The 18023-nt window shown below is 32.0% G+C and overlaps 1 protein-coding gene across 1 annotated transcript in view; it reads left to right on the top strand.

The window, feature by feature from the left end:
- The window catches only part of LOC126756764 (neuropeptide CCHamide-1 receptor), a 120462-nt gene extending 110409 nt beyond the window's left edge, over positions 1 to 10053 (top strand). The window contains exons 8-10 of the mRNA XM_050470059.1: positions 1040 to 1177; positions 3452 to 3613; positions 5698 to 10053. Of these exons, the coding sequence (XP_050326016.1) occupies positions 1040 to 1177; positions 3452 to 3613; positions 5698 to 5899 (502 nt within the window). The 3' untranslated portion in view covers positions 5900 to 10053. The remainder of the gene's footprint in view (positions 1 to 1039; positions 1178 to 3451; positions 3614 to 5697) is intronic.
- The last annotated feature ends 7970 nt before the right edge of the window (positions 10054 to 18023 follow it).

Here is an 18023-nt window from a genome sequence, read left to right as displayed (position 1 = left end):
AAATATTCAAGTATTAAGCCATAAGAAAATTTAAAGAACAAAGATCGCCTTCGCGTTGACATTTAATAATTATAAACTTTAAAATTATTAAAGTGAAATTTTTGAAAATATTTGTGTTTTAAAAAGGAACGACAACTATCTATTGGACGACGGAAACATTGAAAATAGTATTTTTGGCAGACAAAAAATGGAAATTATATGGATTTCATATAGTCTCATAAAATTATAAATTATAACGAACCGAAAAGATAGCGTTGAGAATTGAAATTTCGTAAACTTATTCTTATATGTAATCCAACAACAACTATTTTAAACAATTGTAGAAAATTAAGACTTTAATGATGTTTAAATGATTATTTTTTTCAAAGTTGTGATTGAAAAAAAAATTATTCATTCGAGACCTTATTAAAAAAAAATATATCTCGAAGAAAAAAACATCCGTCGCCCAAGTATTTAAAAATTGTATTCCAAAAACCTGTGCAAAATTTCATGAAGATCGGTTGAGCAGTTCTCTAGAAATCTTGCCAACCGAAAAAACCGCTTTTAAAGACGACGCATTTAGCCTAGGTAGCCCCGAGCGCACAAGTTCTCAAGGTTGTATCTCCGAAACGATTACTCGGATCAACTTGAAAATTTAGGACAATATTCTAGAGGTGTTATAGAATTTAATAAGGCAATAAAAAATCGATCTTTGAAACCCGTAAGCTCATTTAACCCCTTACAAAGTCTTTTCTGTCCTTTCTTCTGAATGATGTATAGGCAAAATACAGAACAAATGTAAAATTAAATTAAATGATTAAAACAACTATTTTGGTAGTAAACTAAGAAAAATACCAAACTTTCGACCACCACTGTAATCTAAAGCAAACTATAATATCAGTATATCAAATCATAAGTAAGCCTAAACCCTTAGCCTAAAGGAAACTTTTTTCCACATAACTATCTACATACCATATTGATTCCGCAGCAATTCTTGTATATATTACTAACAGCATTCTTTTACTTTAATTTCTTTCTATTTATTCGACATGATTTGTAGGCCGACCGCACAGGATGACTACAACTCCTTCTGGCATGTTTTACGCATCGTCGGCTTCTGCTTATCCTTTGCCAACAGCTGCGCCAATCCGGTGGCATTGTATTTTGTTAGCGGCGCCTTCCGCAAACATTTCAATAGGTATTTGTTTATTCACTACAATGCTGACGCATGACATACAGGCATCTCCTGCCCGAACGGGGTAAGGACGTTGCAAAGCATATGAATTTAAAAGCAAAAAACGCAAATCTAATATAAATCAAAGATATGCGCTAAAACGAAGCACACACGCACATAAGCAAACCAATATAAAAAAACAACAACAACAAAAATGTATTGAAAATAAATTGAGCGAAGGTTGATTTTAAGTATACGCATAATCTAATATATAAATTTTTCCTAGATATACATACATATGTATATGTATACTTATATAGGGTATGAAAATAGAAAACTAAGCAAAAACAAAAAAAAATCGATTTACTTAGAAATCCGCATAGTGAATAGCAAATACAGTTTGTTAGCTCTGCATGCTCGTATTTGCTTCTGTATTAAGCCACACACTTGCATTTTGCTATTGGAAAGACATTATTATCGACGAGAAAATCAAACCGCGTTACGTAAAATTGGCTGCTCAAGTCTCAAGTGTGTATTTTTATCATTTTGCTTTTTGTTTAGAGCACCTTTAGTAGCTGTCCCAAGCACGCGCATACACACATACATACATGTCATCATCATACCATTCAGCAATTATGTTGCCTTCTAAATAAATCCGCTATTTATCGTTAGTGTAGGCACAATCTGTTTTCTGTAGGGAATACATTCAATACAAATCTCTTTGTTCCAGCAAATCCCACAAAAGTACTATCAAAGATTACATGTAGTACTATTGATTCTTTATTCTAAACTAACCTCACTCAATAAGGAAGAAGAAGAACTACACTCAAGCAATAATTCGATATACGTATGTTCTAAAAATAAGCTGACGACCAATTCAGGGGGGAGGGAGAGAAGTTCTTGCTGTATATTACGCTTGCTCTCTTCTTGGCTGCTTTTGCTCTCCTGTAATTGTTAGTTATAATATCAAATGCGACTCGAAAGTAAAAAATTTGAATATAATGCAAAGAATAAATACTTGTTCCTTCATATGAAGGGTTTAGTCTCATATAATTAACTGCCCAAAGCCGAGATCTATACCTTTCTATATGGTAAGAACTGATATTAGAAAGAATATGCGGAGAGTTAGACAAGCACAGTCATGGATTAAGGTGGTTCCAAAGAATAAATACTTTGTCTCATACAATTAACTTCAGAAAGCCTAGTTTTATACCTTTCTATATGGTAAGAAGAAGGAATATAGGGAGAGTAAGACAAGCACAGCCACGAAATATGTTGGCACTTAGGACCCAGCGTAGACCCTGAATATGGTGAACAGGTTTGTCAGGAAATTTGTAATGGCTAGAAGGAAATTCGGAGACCCCAAAAATATATACATACATATAAAAATTAACAGCGTGAGGAGCTAATTCGATTTAGTCACATCCGCCTGTATACATATATGAGACTAGTCTCTAAATGTTTGAGTTATTAATATGAAAATTTCTACACGTATTTTTCTCCCCGAAAACCTGCTTTTTCGTGAGAATCGCTGATATCTGACCACTGTAGCCTATAGCTGCCATACATACTGACCGATTCGAAATAATTTGTGCTTTTATGAAAACTTTTTTATATAACAAGTTATCTTCACGAAATTTGGTACAGAATATTGTTCATCGTCATGTCACAATCTCCGAACGAATTGTTTAGATCGGCATACTATAACATATAGCTGCCATACAAATTGATCGATTCGGAATAATTTGTGCTTGTATGAAAACTTTTTTATATGACAAAACATCTTCACGAAATTTGGTATAAAATATTTCCAAAGCCAATGTAACAATCTCCGAAAAAATTGTTCAGATCGAACTACTATAGCATATAGCTACCACACAAACTGATCGTTCAAAATCAACTTTTGTATGGAAAGCTTTTTTATTTGACAAGATATCTTTTCTGAATTTATAATTTATAAGATCTTAACTATTTTATTGTACATATTTACATAAAAAAATATGTATATGATACGCTCTCTACATATAAAGTTTTAGCTGAAACTGCTGACTACATATTCACATAAATTCATATGCCTCACTACGTTACAACCACAAATTCATAGTCTACAGCTAGGCGCACTTCCAGCTTATATCCATTAAAGCCACGGCTTACACACTTGAATGCGTTATTTGTTGCTTTGCGCTTTCACATATTCACGCTGCAAATTTTCTCACTTCCTTTTTTTTAATTTCACTTGCGTTTCGTTTTTTATTGTATTATTCCTTCGCCGCTCTTTTGCATATTTCACTCTTTTAGATACTTGTTTTGTCAAGGGTCTGGCGTGCGCCTCAAAAAACGACACCCACACAACGATACGCTCTGCATGCATCGGGACGCATCGCTCACTAGCACCGCATCGAAGCGCTACTATTCATCGACGCGACGCTCTACATGCCATCATCACAGCACCGTTCGAAGGTGAGTGGTGATTTACTATACTATACTATACTATACTATATGTAACCATGTACTACATACATATATGTATGTATATCTAAACTTTAAATTCTAAAGCTGGTTGAGTGATAGCATGCAGGCAGTTCTTAGCTGCGCTCTTTACTGTAGATTCGTTATATATGACCGTTAGCTAGCGAGAATTGGATTAGTTGAGTGCTTGTTGGAGGCTAACTATTTTTCAGCAAGACACTTGAAAGTAGAAATAAATATCTCACAGAAAAAAGTACTGTTTATCGGCTTCAATATTTGTAAGAGTTAACTCAAAAACCAATTTTTATTTGAAGAATTATTTAAAAATAATATTTTCGGAAATAGTTTTTTGAAAAATTGTTTGAAATTCAATTTTTGTTGAATTGTTGAAAATTAAATGAAATTTAGTTTTGTTGATTTTAGTTCAAACAATTTGAAGAATTGAGCAGTTAAGTTCGATAGCTCAAAGAAATTTACATGCTCGTGAGGAATACAAATGAAAGAGAGACAATGAGAGTTTGGTAGAAATTAACAATATCGTGGTGAGTATAAAAAGAAAGAGATAGATAGCGAGAGTAAGAGTTTGTATGTCCAATAAAAAACCACATTAGCTGCGATGAAGATCTGAAATTTTTTATTAGATTTTTACAATTTCAGCTAGACTCTTGAGAAACCGAAAAGTATTCGCTTTGTAAAGTCAGAAATCTCGTACAGTTGAAACTCTTTATCGACAAATTGCACTGAATCCATCAAAAATGGTGAAATGGTTAAGAGAAAGAGAGAGAAAGTCAGAGTTTGTGTGACAAATAAAATACTACATTTGTTGCGATGAAGATCTCAAATTGTTTATTAGAATTTTACAATTGAAAAGTATTAACTTTGTGAAGTCAGAAATCTTGCAAATCTCCCTAAATCTATCAAAAATGGTGAATATAAAGAGAAAGAGAGAGATAGTGAGACTTTGTGTGACCAATGAAATACCACATAAATTCCGTTGAAGATCAGAGATTTTTCTAATTAGATTTCTTAAGAAATTTGTGGAGCCATAAATTTCTAACGCTTGGAACTCTTTATCGATAAATTCCTTGGATCCATCAAAAGTGGTGAATATAAAGAGAAAGAGAGAGATATTGAATAACAGTTTGAAAGACCAATAAAATATCGCATTAGTTCCCATGAAGATCTGAAATATTTTGATTAGATTTTTTTGATTTTAGCTACTTTTTTAAGAGAAATCCGAAAGTATTACCTTTGTGCAGCCAGAAATTTTGAATTGTTGGAACTCTTTATCAATGAATTGCCGTGAATTTTTCGATTTCATTTAAGCTCTCAAGAAAAATCGGAAATTAATAGCTTTTTGCAGCCAGAAATACCTTAGAAGTTGGAAAACATTTATCGATAAATTAAACTGAATCCATCAATAAGCTGGCTTGAGTTTTTATTTCTATACCGAGTAGTAGTCTTAGCAGTCTGAAAGTATGAGATCTAAGGCAGCCGAAATATTTTAAATTAACAGCGCCTTAAAATGGCAAAGAAATCAGAATAACCTTTTTGATTTCCATAAAAAAACATTGCAGTGTTCGCTTCAGCGGCATTTCTCAATAATATCGGTTATAAGCTGCTTGTCTTTTGCTTTAAATTTCTGGGGGTGAAAGGCCTAAGAATTTATTTTTTGTTTGCATTTTAACGCTAACGAGTTTTATTTCTTCAGAATTTATACATTTCTTAGCTTTATATAAAAAACGAATACTCAACTTGGAATCATAAGCAAACATAAAGTGAGGTTTATTTTTTCGAAGAAAACAATAACAAACTGTTAATTTTATTTGATGCGCCACTATATACTGTGCGTTTGTGTATACTCAAGTCCAAAACAAATGTATTCGAAGAGTGCTGAGATTCTCTGTATCTTGCATATCTTCACTACAAGCCAGCGCAGAATATTAAATATTTTCACCGCCTGAAAGTAGGCTACACTGCAAGCGTGTATGCATGTTAAAAATAAATATTTTCTACACTTCTTTATTTCCAACGCGCAACCACATTCACATATACAATATGTATGTGTGGCGTAGTCGTTTGCAAGAGACCACCATCACCATTATGGCGAATGGCAGTCAAAATGGTGGACCGCTCACCGATGTCTCCGATGTTGCTTTGGCCAGTGAATTTTGCGATCACACAACGCACTACCAACATCAACAACACCAACAACAACCGTTGCAACAGTCTTCACAACAGCAACAACAATATCAACGTCAATTGTCATTTATGTGAGGTAGCCAGTGGGAGGTTGACAACCAGTCACCGAAAGCAGCAACTACAACAACAGCGTTCATTCCTATGCATACAGATGAAGAATTTGCAACAGCAAGCACAACCACAATAACAGCAGTACCCGCAGCAGCAACATTAACAAAAGCAAGTGCTGCAACGCTGACAAGGTCAACGCGGACGGAAAGTTCGAGTATCGAGTTGCGCGATTTAACTGCGTTGAAAGAGACTTTCCACAAACAAGCAACAAATGCAAATCAACAGCAACAGCAACAGCAGCAACAAGCAGTGACACAGCGCAATGAGAAACGGCACATACAATTTCACATTGTGGGCTGCGCACAAATTTGAACGGCCGGAACAACAACAAGTATATGTAAAAATGAAATTAGCGTTTGCAGCGTTAAAAAGTGCGGAAACGAATTTAAAAACGGAAAATGCAGGCAACAGGTTTTAAATTTGATTTTATGCAATTTGTATATAGTTAAATATATATACTTACATACATACATATATGTAGAGTTAAGTAAAAAATCGTATATTTCTTGGCAACAACGATCAAATTAAATTTTAGCTTAAAATTAGCGCCTAAAGGTTTTTTAACAAAATTTATCGACTTTGTGGTATACTATTATTATGTAAGTACTGTACTTCTAATGATTATATAAGTGCTTAATATAAGTAAAGTTTAATTTTGTAGCGCACTTAATTGCCTACAAATATAAGTGTTGCGATTTTTTTTTGGATAGTAGATACTAGATTATGAATTTTTATTTTCTAACATTGAAGAAAATATATAAAACAAAGAAACGGAGCAATTTCATGCATGGGTCGCCTTTTATAGTATTTCGGTATTAGAGAACAAAAACAAATATTAATCAACGAAAATCGCTTTATTTTCTATAAACATTTTTTATATTTTTTATTTTTATTCTTCAAAATATTCTACATTTAGATGCATTCAAAGCACTTTTGCCACTTTGACTGAGGTATATCCAAAAATATGCCTCTTAAACACATCAACCGCCACTTCAGGTGTCGAAAAACGTTGACCTATTAGTTTATTTCGATTTGTACCGGTATAAAAAAAGGAAAAGAAGGTTCGATGCCAAGTTAAGGGGGTACTCTCATGTGAACGCATACATTTTACCACTTTTTAGGACATTTTTTTTTATGCGACAATTTTTTAATATATTTTTATTTGTATTTTGAAATGTACAAAAAAAAAATTTTTTTCGTTTTTTACATTTTTAATATATTTTCCTTTTTAAACCAAAGTAGTCCCCAACAAAAAAAGTAGTTCACTAGTCATGGTGATAGCGGCTGTTCATGTTGTCTGAAATAAAAAAAATAGAATGGATTATTATTCAGTAGCTCTGTGGCTATCGTCCCTACCAAATATAATCGATTTCATTAAAAAAAAATGTCGTACTTCAAAAAAAGTCACGAAAATCTTGTTTTGTTTTCGTTAAAAATCGTATAAAAAAATGAAAATATTTTCAAAAATAAACAATTCTGATAGGGACGATAACTATATGTAAATGAGTTGAAGAACATATGTAAATTTTAAAGCAATCAGTTGAACACTTTTTTTTAGGACCATGACAGTTTCAGAAAATGATGATTCGAGAAAAATGGGTTAGAAACGTAGCAGCTGCAGACTTGTCATGGCGCCTGGTAGACAGTCGCTTACGACACGTCGGCTACTATGAGCTGTAACTTATCAAATACTATGAATATCGTTCTAAATTTTTCACAGCATGTTTTCAATAGGTTTTACTATCAAAATATAAGAAAAAAATAGATTTTTTGAAGTGATTACATGAGAATATCCCCTTAAGAACATTGTTGAATAACTCGTCCAATCCATGTTTTACTTGCTCAAATATGCAGTTGTTTCAGTTGTTGTGTGAGAGTTTGCATTGTCGCGGTGAAGAGCGATCTGTCTTCAGCGGTTGATTTTTCTGATTTCTTGAAAGGCAACTGACAAACAAATGGCTGTGTACCACTCACAATTTATGCTTCTGCGTTTTTTTAGTAGTATGGTTGCGATATGTTCGCTTTTTCCAAAAACCAGACAACCATTTGCTTGGAAGTTCTACGTTCACGAACAACTTTAATTGGATTCAGCTTGTTTTTGAAACACCCATACTGTTCTCTGATGTTTACTTTCGTACTAATACGCGTAAATCCATGATGTCTCACCTGTCGGGATGTTGGAGCACCGCTGTCATATTTTTTTTATCATTTCTCTCGACGAATCGACACGAGTATATTTTTGTTCGATCGACAAATTGTGTGGGATCCAAACTGCACACATTTTTTATTACAGTCAAATCTTACAATATCAGTTTGCACAAAGCATCAATAATTTTCGAAACAACAACTGATTTTTGACGACCTTTATGAAATTTTAAAAGTGATCGCACGAAAATACTTGCGATTAAATTCCATTTTTTTTTTTAGCCAAGACGAATATTGTAAGTTACTGTAAACAACTCAACAAACGTAACTTGTATGTCAAAACGTTCTGAAATGTCAAACTTTACGATAAAGTTATGAATGGCCAAACTGCAATATTGGGGTTGACAAATCCCGAAATATGAAAAGCAACCTCTTTAACGTCTCTATTAACCAATTTCTCAGTGTATAAAGTGAAAAAAATAATCAATTATTTTGAACTACCCTAAAAAATATACATTTTATACGATATATATTATATATAATATAGATTTGAATAGTAAATAAGTGTATTATGACATATTTAGAAGTAATACATATTTATGTATTTACTATCATCGAATTTTTAACTTTCTACCACAGCATAGTTATGTTTCTATTTATAAAAACAATGTGTATGTGTATATATTTGTATATTGATTAATTGTATATAAGGTCAAGTAAGGTTTAACCTTTTATTTTTGTTGTATTTTAGGCGTAAATAAGTATTGGCAGTACCATGTACAAATATTATATAAGTTCCATCTCCATCTCTATATAGTATACACATATAAGAAGCACTGTATTTTTGTAAATGTCAGTATGAGGTACATACATATGTTATTTTGAATGTTGTCGCTTTGCTAGTCATAGTTTTTAAACATTTAAAGAAAAAATGTCATGTGTAGTAAAATTAATTATATAAAATGTTAATGAAATATTTAGTCTAAAAGAGCATATAATAAGATTTGGTTAAAAAATTTATATTTGTGTAGTTAGACAGTGAAACGTCGATAGCACAAACCGTACAGAACAACTTGAAGTTAATTTTTTTTTAATTTCAGAATTATATATTTTTTTCAGCAATTTATATTGAAATTTAAAAAATATCTGTTTATCTTGAGCTTAAATGTAAAGTGCTTCTTTGTCCCTTAACATCGGTTGCACCTTCAAAAATATAAAAGATTCCTTACAATAACTGGAGTCGTTGGATCATTTTGTTTGGCAAAAATAAAATAAAATTAAATTAAATTAAATAAATAAAATTAAAATAAATTAGATAAAATAAACTATAAAGAATATAAAAAATAATAAAAACTACAACTGAATTAAAATAAATTGAATACAATTAAATTATGAAATAATTTAAAATAAAAATCGAATGACAAAATTAAAAAATTTCTACCAAAAAATGCACACACTTTATTTTAATTTTTTTCAAAAAATTCTTTTAATAACAATAAATTTGTACACAATTTTTATAATTTTTTTCTCTAAATTTTTTGAAGAATTTCGACAATTTTTATATAATTTCAATTAAATTAAAAACTTAAGGGGTTACATGAGTTTCCTCGATCAAAAAAAAAGGCCTTTTTTCAACACTTTTTTTCTCATATAATAAATTAAATATTTTATTAGAATTTACTGTTACAAACATACATACATTAATAGCAGAGAAATTCTGAAATTTTTGAAAGAAAAAATACTTTAAACTCGGCCATTGCGACGCCATTTCCGAACTTAGACGAAGAGAAAATAAAAACTGAAAATTGGATTTTTGGCAGACATTATTACAAAAAATTTGAAAATTTCGCAATTTTTTTTTTAATTGTTGTAATCGAAAAAAAATCTTTTGTCCAACTCTTTAAGAATTGTAGTTCTCGAGAAATCTTGTCAACCGACTTCAAAAACACAGTTTCGGGCAAAATGTGTTTAAAGACGACCCATTTAGCCTAGCTAGCTTCGAGCGCACAAGTTCTCAAAACTGTATCTGCAAAACTGTGACTCGGATCAACCTGAAAATTTAGGACAATATTCTAGAAGTGTTGCAGAATTTAATAAGACAATAAAAAACCGATTTCTTGAAGCCCGTAAATCCATATGACCCCTAATGGCACACCTAGTGTAATTTTTTTTATTTTATTTTATTTTATTTTGTTTTATTTTATTTTATTTTATTTTATTTTATTTTATTTTATTTTATTTTTTTATTTTATTTTATTTTATTATTATTTTATTTTATTTTATTTTGTTTTATTTTATTTTATTTTATTTTATTTTATTTTATTTTATTTTATTTTATTTTATTTTATTTTATTTTATTTTATTTTATTTTATTTTATTTTATTTTATTTTATTTTACTTCATTTTATTTTATTTTATTTTATTTTATTTTATTTCGTTTTATTTTATTTTACTTTATTTTATTTTATTTTGTTTTATTTTATTTTATTTTATTTTATTTTATTTTATTTTATTTTATTTTATTTTATTTTATTTTATTTTATTTTATTTTATTTTATTTTATTTTATTTTATTTTATTTTATTTTATTTTTTTTTATTTTATTTTATTTTTTTTTTTTATTTCATTCTATTTTATATCTGTCAACTTGATTAGTATTTAATATTTCAAATTTGACAACAGGAGCTAAAAGCTTCGAATTTATTTTTCGAAAAAAATACATTTCTTAATTTTATCATGTTAAAGTATTTAATAGAAAATATGCAAAAAAAAAATCTTTAATTATATTATTATTCAGTAAAAACGTGTAGTAGCAAGAAAAACAAAAAAAAAAATTTCAGTTTTATCGCAGTTTCACTGTGTTAGTAGGTAAGAGCAACTACTTTATTATCACTGTGCTGGCACTATTGTTAAAACATTTACATACATATATATGTGTAAATTAAATGTGTAAAATATAAACAAACAGTTGAAATTGAAATAAAAAATATTTAATATGACTTCTCGCATTTTAATTCGTAAACGTGTGGCAGCTATGACTTGTAAGTATAAAATTTAAATTATAATTTTTTTTACTTTTATTAGTTATAAAATTTGCTATTTGAAAAATATTTAAATAATAAATTTTATATGATATTTTTCACCATTAGAACCTAGTTTTATTTGAAATAATTTCTTCACATTCAGTTAGTGTTTTAGTTAAAAAAAATATATTATATAATATATATATAACTAACAAAATCGTTTTTTGTCTAGCATTTTATTTCCTTTTTCAAGCAATTTAAGCTTAGCCAAAATTAAGTTATTCATCAACGTAAATCTAAACTAAAATATGTAGATTTGAGGCAATATAAGTTTTTACGAGGCAGTCGTACAGAGAACTCCTCTTCGCATGCATTTTAAGATATGTAAATTAGCAAAATATTCGCTTTAGAATTGCTTTTTTATGGTATTATATATTAGTCTAGATAAACTCAAAATTACTTGAGCCACAATGGCGCAGCTAATGAATGGAAACAAGAGTGTTGGAACCTCTTCAGTTAGAAAAATCCACTTTTTTACTTTTAATTTGACAAAAGAATTCTTGATGAATAACATTTATAGATTCATATGGACTATGTATTTAAAATTGGAGCCTTCATATGTGCTTATTCCCCATAAAGAATATGATTCTCAATATATGTATATGCATATACAGTAGCAGATTCAGAAAGGGGTAATGGGGGAAATTTCTGAACTGAACTAAACTGAAAGTTAACGAAGAAAAACCAAGGATCTGCGGCCAACAACAAACAAAATTCCTCTCTTGGATACAATCGGCAAAGATTTCGCTTTTATATGGATTTCTGAGGATTATGGATTTCAACTGAGTTTGCTGCTTCCAGAAAAAGTATCTGCTTTGAAAATCAAAGAAATGGAAAACTACATTGACTGCTTGATAGATCGATCCAAAGGCCTTTTGAATAATGACAACATCATGTGACGATTGAAGCTCATATGTGAACTTGATCACTGGCAGTGCCAATGGGGGCAAAGGCAAAAGTCAAAAGACAACAAGTTACCGACTACTGCATTCGAAACATTGAAGAACTGCGATGTGGACATATACCCCATAATTCATAGTTTACTTCGCATATTCTGCACACTTCCTGCGACGAATGCGAGCTCTGAACGCTTATTTTCGACACTTCGCCGCGTAAAAACGTTGCTGAGGACGAACATGCTTCACGATAGATTGATCGGCCTGGCGTTGTTGCACACGCATTATGACATTGTAGTCACTGCGGAAGAAGTTCTCGAAGGATTCTCAAAACTTGAAACACATTTTTTCACCATGATATTAAACTGTATATAGCTTAGTATCTTTAATATAATAGTCTTCATTCTTCATGAAAATATTTATTTGCGCACAAATACTTTTTATAATATTTTTATAAAAAAAAATTTTCATTTTAATAAAAAAAATGATTTTAATTTTTTATAAAAATACAAGAAACAAAAAACTAGTAAATTTTGTTTAAGATTAAATAAATTTCTAAATAAAAGGTTATTTTGCATATCAGCAAGTATTTTACGATCTTATATAATAATTGCTCGTCATGAAAAAAAAATATTTCTATACAACCTTATAAAAATTTATTGAATCATTTATATATGTAATTCTTTATCATCCTAAATGTAGGCAATATTATTTGATAATCATTTTATATGATAAGATACTGATACCAGAAAGATAAAAAAATCACAATATTATAATGAAGCAGGACATTTTCTAGGATCTATAGCCGTTATTATTAAAACTCTTTCGTTCTATTTAAAAATCAAGAGCTACTTATTCATAGCATGTACATATATGTTAGATTTCCTATAAATATGCGCTCTTATAACCTAAAAGGCCATATTAGGTTTGTCATGATGTTTGTAATACCCAGACGGAAACGTCGAAGACCCCATAAAGTATATATAAATGCTGAGACAATTTAGTCATCTCCGTCCATACATACGCGAAGTAGACCCTCAGTTTTTGAAATATCGATCTGAAAACATAATAAGTTCCTCATTTATCGGAAACACCGATATCTGACCACTATAACAGATAGCTGCCAAACAAAACTGGCCAATCGAAACCCAGTTCTTGGAAGAAAAACTATTTTATTCGACCAGATATTTTCTCGAAATTTAGCAGAGATTATTATCTAAAAGAAGACCGCAATATCCGAAAATATTGCTCAGATCGGACCACTCCAGCATATAGCTGCCATATAAACTGATCGATTAAAATTAAAATAAAGATGTTATTATATCTTTTTATATAGTAAAAAAATGTAGCTGTGAAGGTTATTATAACGTAAGTATATAATTTACAGTTTTTTTCTACTTTTGTAATCCTCAAATGCCTAAAAGTAGGCAACGTTAAATATTCCATTACAAACTTATTCTCGGAATTTTTTTTCATAAATTTAAATTTTTTTTTCATAAATTTAAAAATTTTTTTTTCATAAATTTAAAATTTTTTTCATACATTTAACAACTTTAACCATACAATTAATCCTCCAATAACATTAAATCCACTTTTCAATTAACATTTAAATTGGAAATTACGGTAAAATGTCAAAATTTAACACTAAATGACAACTCTGCAATCACAATAAAATGCAAATATTTCGTGCTTGAAGGAATTAAACTGATTCGACAAAAAAAAAGAAAAGAAAACAAGTCTACAACAACAAATTCAAAGCCAGCAACAGCACAAGAACACTAGCGCGTAGCATGTTTTTAGGCGCTTTAGCGCTGAAATGGGTTTTAAAGTAAAATTGTAATCGATACATCTGTATCTACATAAGTACATGTGTTCAGCTTTCGTCTTCTGTATACTATTTTGCTTACAGCTAACAAACTGCCAACTACAAACTACGAATAGTCACGACAATAAAATGGGATGGCGCAAATCCTATGCTTTGTTGACATTTTTATGCCATCTGACATTTGTTCAACAGCTATAAAGGCCAACAGCGCAACGCTTGCGCTTCGCTTCTTCACCGTTGACTTTTAGGCGGCTTTTGATCCCCGTCATTGAAACGTGTTGGGCGTGGAATGTGTTTATAAAACTGTGAATTTTACGGTTTTCAACTGAATTGCCGACGAATATTTACCGCTGATTGCCGTTCACGCTAATGCTGGCTGGCTAAAAAGGTGGCAGGTTTTTATTGGAAATTTTTCCGGTAACTCGATACGCGGTGTCCTTTGGTGTGGGATTTCTTCCTACTCTGCTATTGCACACATATGTATATAAGTATTTGGAACATGATTCGACTTAGCTTTTCTGCCTACAAGAAAAAAAAAAATAAATAAAAATAAATTTAAGTTGGAAGCGCAAATGATAGTTGTTTTTGAGATTGGTGCCTTAGCACAGATTTTGGTGGGAAAAAAAGCATTAACTGGCAATTTGAGAATGTGATTAGATTAAAAAGAAAATGTAGTGAGTAAAAGATTAAAATCGTAAATTATACTTTGGTGGGAGATATTTTGTTCTCAGTGAGATGAGCATTATTTGCACTATTTTGGTGGTAACTAATGATACTAGTGGGTCAAGTTCGCTCATCGGTTTCCATGCTATTTCAAAAAGTTGATAATAAAGTACTCTAGACGATGTTAAAATAGTCGACAGGCATATCCTAGCAGGTATTTAGTAGTATTAAGCTAATCACGAGCTCCGCTCTCTATGCAGCGCACAAGTCGTATCTTCTTTTTTACTGACGTAGACACCGCTTACGCAATTATAGCCGCCCAGTCGTTTCCTCTGTCAACAATGACATGGGAGCCGAGTTGCGAGTGGGACGACTATTTGTTTGATGACAGGAGATACTTCGTCTTGCCCTCGGTGCAGCTCGAGTTATTTTCTCCAGCAGCAGATTAAAGAAGTCGCACGATAGGTATTGAACAGCTCGGAGAGGTCCTTCCCGATCCTGAGAAAGCTTTTGGTATTGCTTAACGTCAGTTTACACAGCCGTATTAATTTTGTGGGGATACAAAATTCAGACATCGCGTCATAGAGGCAGTTCCTTTTCGCGCTGTCAAAAACAGCTTTGAAATCGACGAAGAGGTGGTGACTGTCGATTCTCTTTTCACGATTTTTCTTTTCCAAGATTTGGCGTATGGTGAATGCCTGGTCGATTGCTGATTTTCCAGACCTAAAGCCACACTGATAAGGTCCAATCAGTTTGTTGACGGTGGGCTTTAATCTTTAACACAAAACGCTCGATACGACTTTATATGAGATACGACATTCTATGCAATGTTTAAGGGACTTATCCCACGGTAGATGCCGCAGATTGTGGAGTCTTTGTTTTTGTGGATTGGGCAGGGCATACTTAAATTTCAATCATCAGGCATCCTTTCGTCCGACCATTGCTGCATGCGCCTTATCAGTTCTTAACCGCCGTGTTTGAATAGCTCGGCCGACAATCCATCGGCCCCCGCCGCTCTATTGTTCTTCGGGCGGGTAATTATTATTCGAAATTCTTGATTGTCGGGCAATGGAACGTCTGGTCCATGGTCATCGATTGGCGTTTTGCTATTGATTTGTCTGAATAGCGAGGTTTCACATATGAATTTTCATTTAGTGTGGATGTAATGGATCCATTTTCCATCACCAGTTACAATTCGATGCAAAAGCAACTTATTTTTGAAGCGTTCAAGCAATATTTTATGGCATGTAAAATAGTTTTCGACGTCTCTTGCTTTCAATTTCTTGCTTTTAAATGTATCCGCTTGCCTTTAAATAATCCGAAATCGCTGCTTGGGTGACTCACAAAGTTTCTGCGAGCTTTTCTGGTCCTTGATAATAAATTTCATGAAGTAATGTTTCCAGTTTCTCATCTTCAAATTTGTTGGGCCGTTCTTCAACCTCCATAAACTTCCAACAAAATCCGATGGCTTCCTGTCTGAGTGTTTCTTTATATTAAGGTATTGAAAAAGGATTCTCCGCAAAGTTCCAGTCCCTTGAAGACACAAATATTGAAATACTATATATTATATATTACATCTTAAAATTCTCCATAAAATGCGGACATTTATTCCAACTCTTTTGACTCAACTTCTGTCCGTGAACTGAAACCCTTACATGGATGCAGCTATTCCAATCAAAATACATCTTTCGTGGCGTTGACATGTGACACACTGCACTGCGCGCATATTTTGTCTGGCTTCATGCCATGCTCGTGTGCAATTGCTCGAGTTTCCCGCCAATTAATTACTGGCAATTCAACAGAAGTTCTTATCTAATTGTAGCCAGCAAAATAATGAGTGTAATAATGCGGCTGCTGCCAGCGAACAAATTTTCTTATAAATAAGCACACGCGCTTGTGTATGTGCTCACATGTACACATGCAGCTACATTTTCGCTTATATTGTCAAGCGTATGTGTAATTAATAGCATACATTTTGGCGCCACAATGATGAGCTTTTATGTACATACTTGCAAAATGAGATTTGTTTAGCGTACAACAATGTCGCCGAAATATAAATTTGTTGGAAATAACAATAAAAATCTTTGTTTGTGCATGGTGAGCTGAGTCGTTTTAGCAATTTGCATTCGTCTATATATAGTATACGAACTAGTTGAGATATCGATCTGAAATTCTGCACGCGTTCTTTTGTTCCAAAGGCGCCGCTCATTTGTTGGAACTGGCGATATCGATTCACTATAGTATATAGATGTCATACAAATGAGATATCGAAATTAAGTGCTAGTATGATTTTTATTTGAAGAGACATCTTCTGGAAATGGTTCAGATCAGATTAGGTATGGGTTATTGCCTAAGACAATGGTGTAATCTCCGAAAAAAATTTTCAGATCGAATCACTATTGCATATGGGGTATTCCATACCAAATCGACCACTTTTGAACCCGACCCCTTTAGATTTTGCTGAAACTTATCCATCCTTTTCTACCCTTTGAAAAACATTTTTTTAGAATTTTTTCAAAATTTTTTTTCCAACTTCAAAAAAACTTATGAATTTTTCAAAAAAAGGCTTTTTTATTTTCAAATAGCCATAACTTTTGTAGAAATTGACTTTTGGGGACCTTTTTTTTAAATTTTTGTTTTTGAATGAACTTTTCGAAAAAATACACGAAAAAAATTTAACACGATCAATTATATAAAATAATCGGTTTTTTTAAGTAAAATCGTCACTTTTTGGAAGTTCGCCATTTTTTGAAAGTTAGCCATTTTTGTTGTTTTTTTGCCCCCTCAAAAAAACTTCAATTAATTTGACAACTATCCCTGCTAATCCTGGAGTGGCCCGATTTTCTCTTGAAGCCAACTTTACTCCATTAATGGAGTTCTGCATTGACCGAAACAAATGATAGTCCTATGATGTAAGGTCAGGGCTATATTGTGCTTGCATCAAAACTTTCCAGCCAAGCTTTCCCAGTTTATGCCGAGTCATCAAAGATGTGTGGTCTAGCATTGTCCTGTTGGAAGACGAAGCCTTTCTGTTGATCAGTTTTGGCCGTTTTTTCTTTCGACTGCTTGCTTCAATCTCATCAGATGTTGACAGTAAAATGTAGAATCAATCGTTCGATCAGGCTGGAGCAGCTCATAGTGGATGATTCCTTTCCAATCTCACCAAACACTCAGCATAACCTTTCGAGACGTCAACCCCGGCCATGCGACCATTTGTTGAGCTTCATCACGTTTGGCCCATGATCTTTTTCGCACATTATTGTCGTATTTGATACACTTTTCGTCTCCTGTTACCATTCGCTTCAGATATGGTTCGATTTCATATCGTTTCAGCAAAGAATCGCAGATGATAATTCGGTGCATTAAATTTCTTACAGACAATTCATGTGGGACCCAAACATCGAGTTTCTTTTGTAGCCAGCCTTTTTTAAATGGCTCATAACTGTTTGATGATGAATGTTGAGTTCCTTAGCTATG

Source organism: Bactrocera neohumeralis, chromosome 4 (genome assembly GCF_024586455.1).
Source record: "Bactrocera neohumeralis isolate Rockhampton chromosome 4, APGP_CSIRO_Bneo_wtdbg2-racon-allhic-juicebox.fasta_v2, whole genome shotgun sequence".
Lineage (NCBI taxonomy): Eukaryota > Metazoa > Arthropoda > Insecta > Diptera > Tephritidae > Bactrocera > Bactrocera neohumeralis.
The sequence above is the reverse complement of the archived record's forward strand: the minus strand, read 5'-3'. Positions and strand labels throughout refer to the sequence as shown.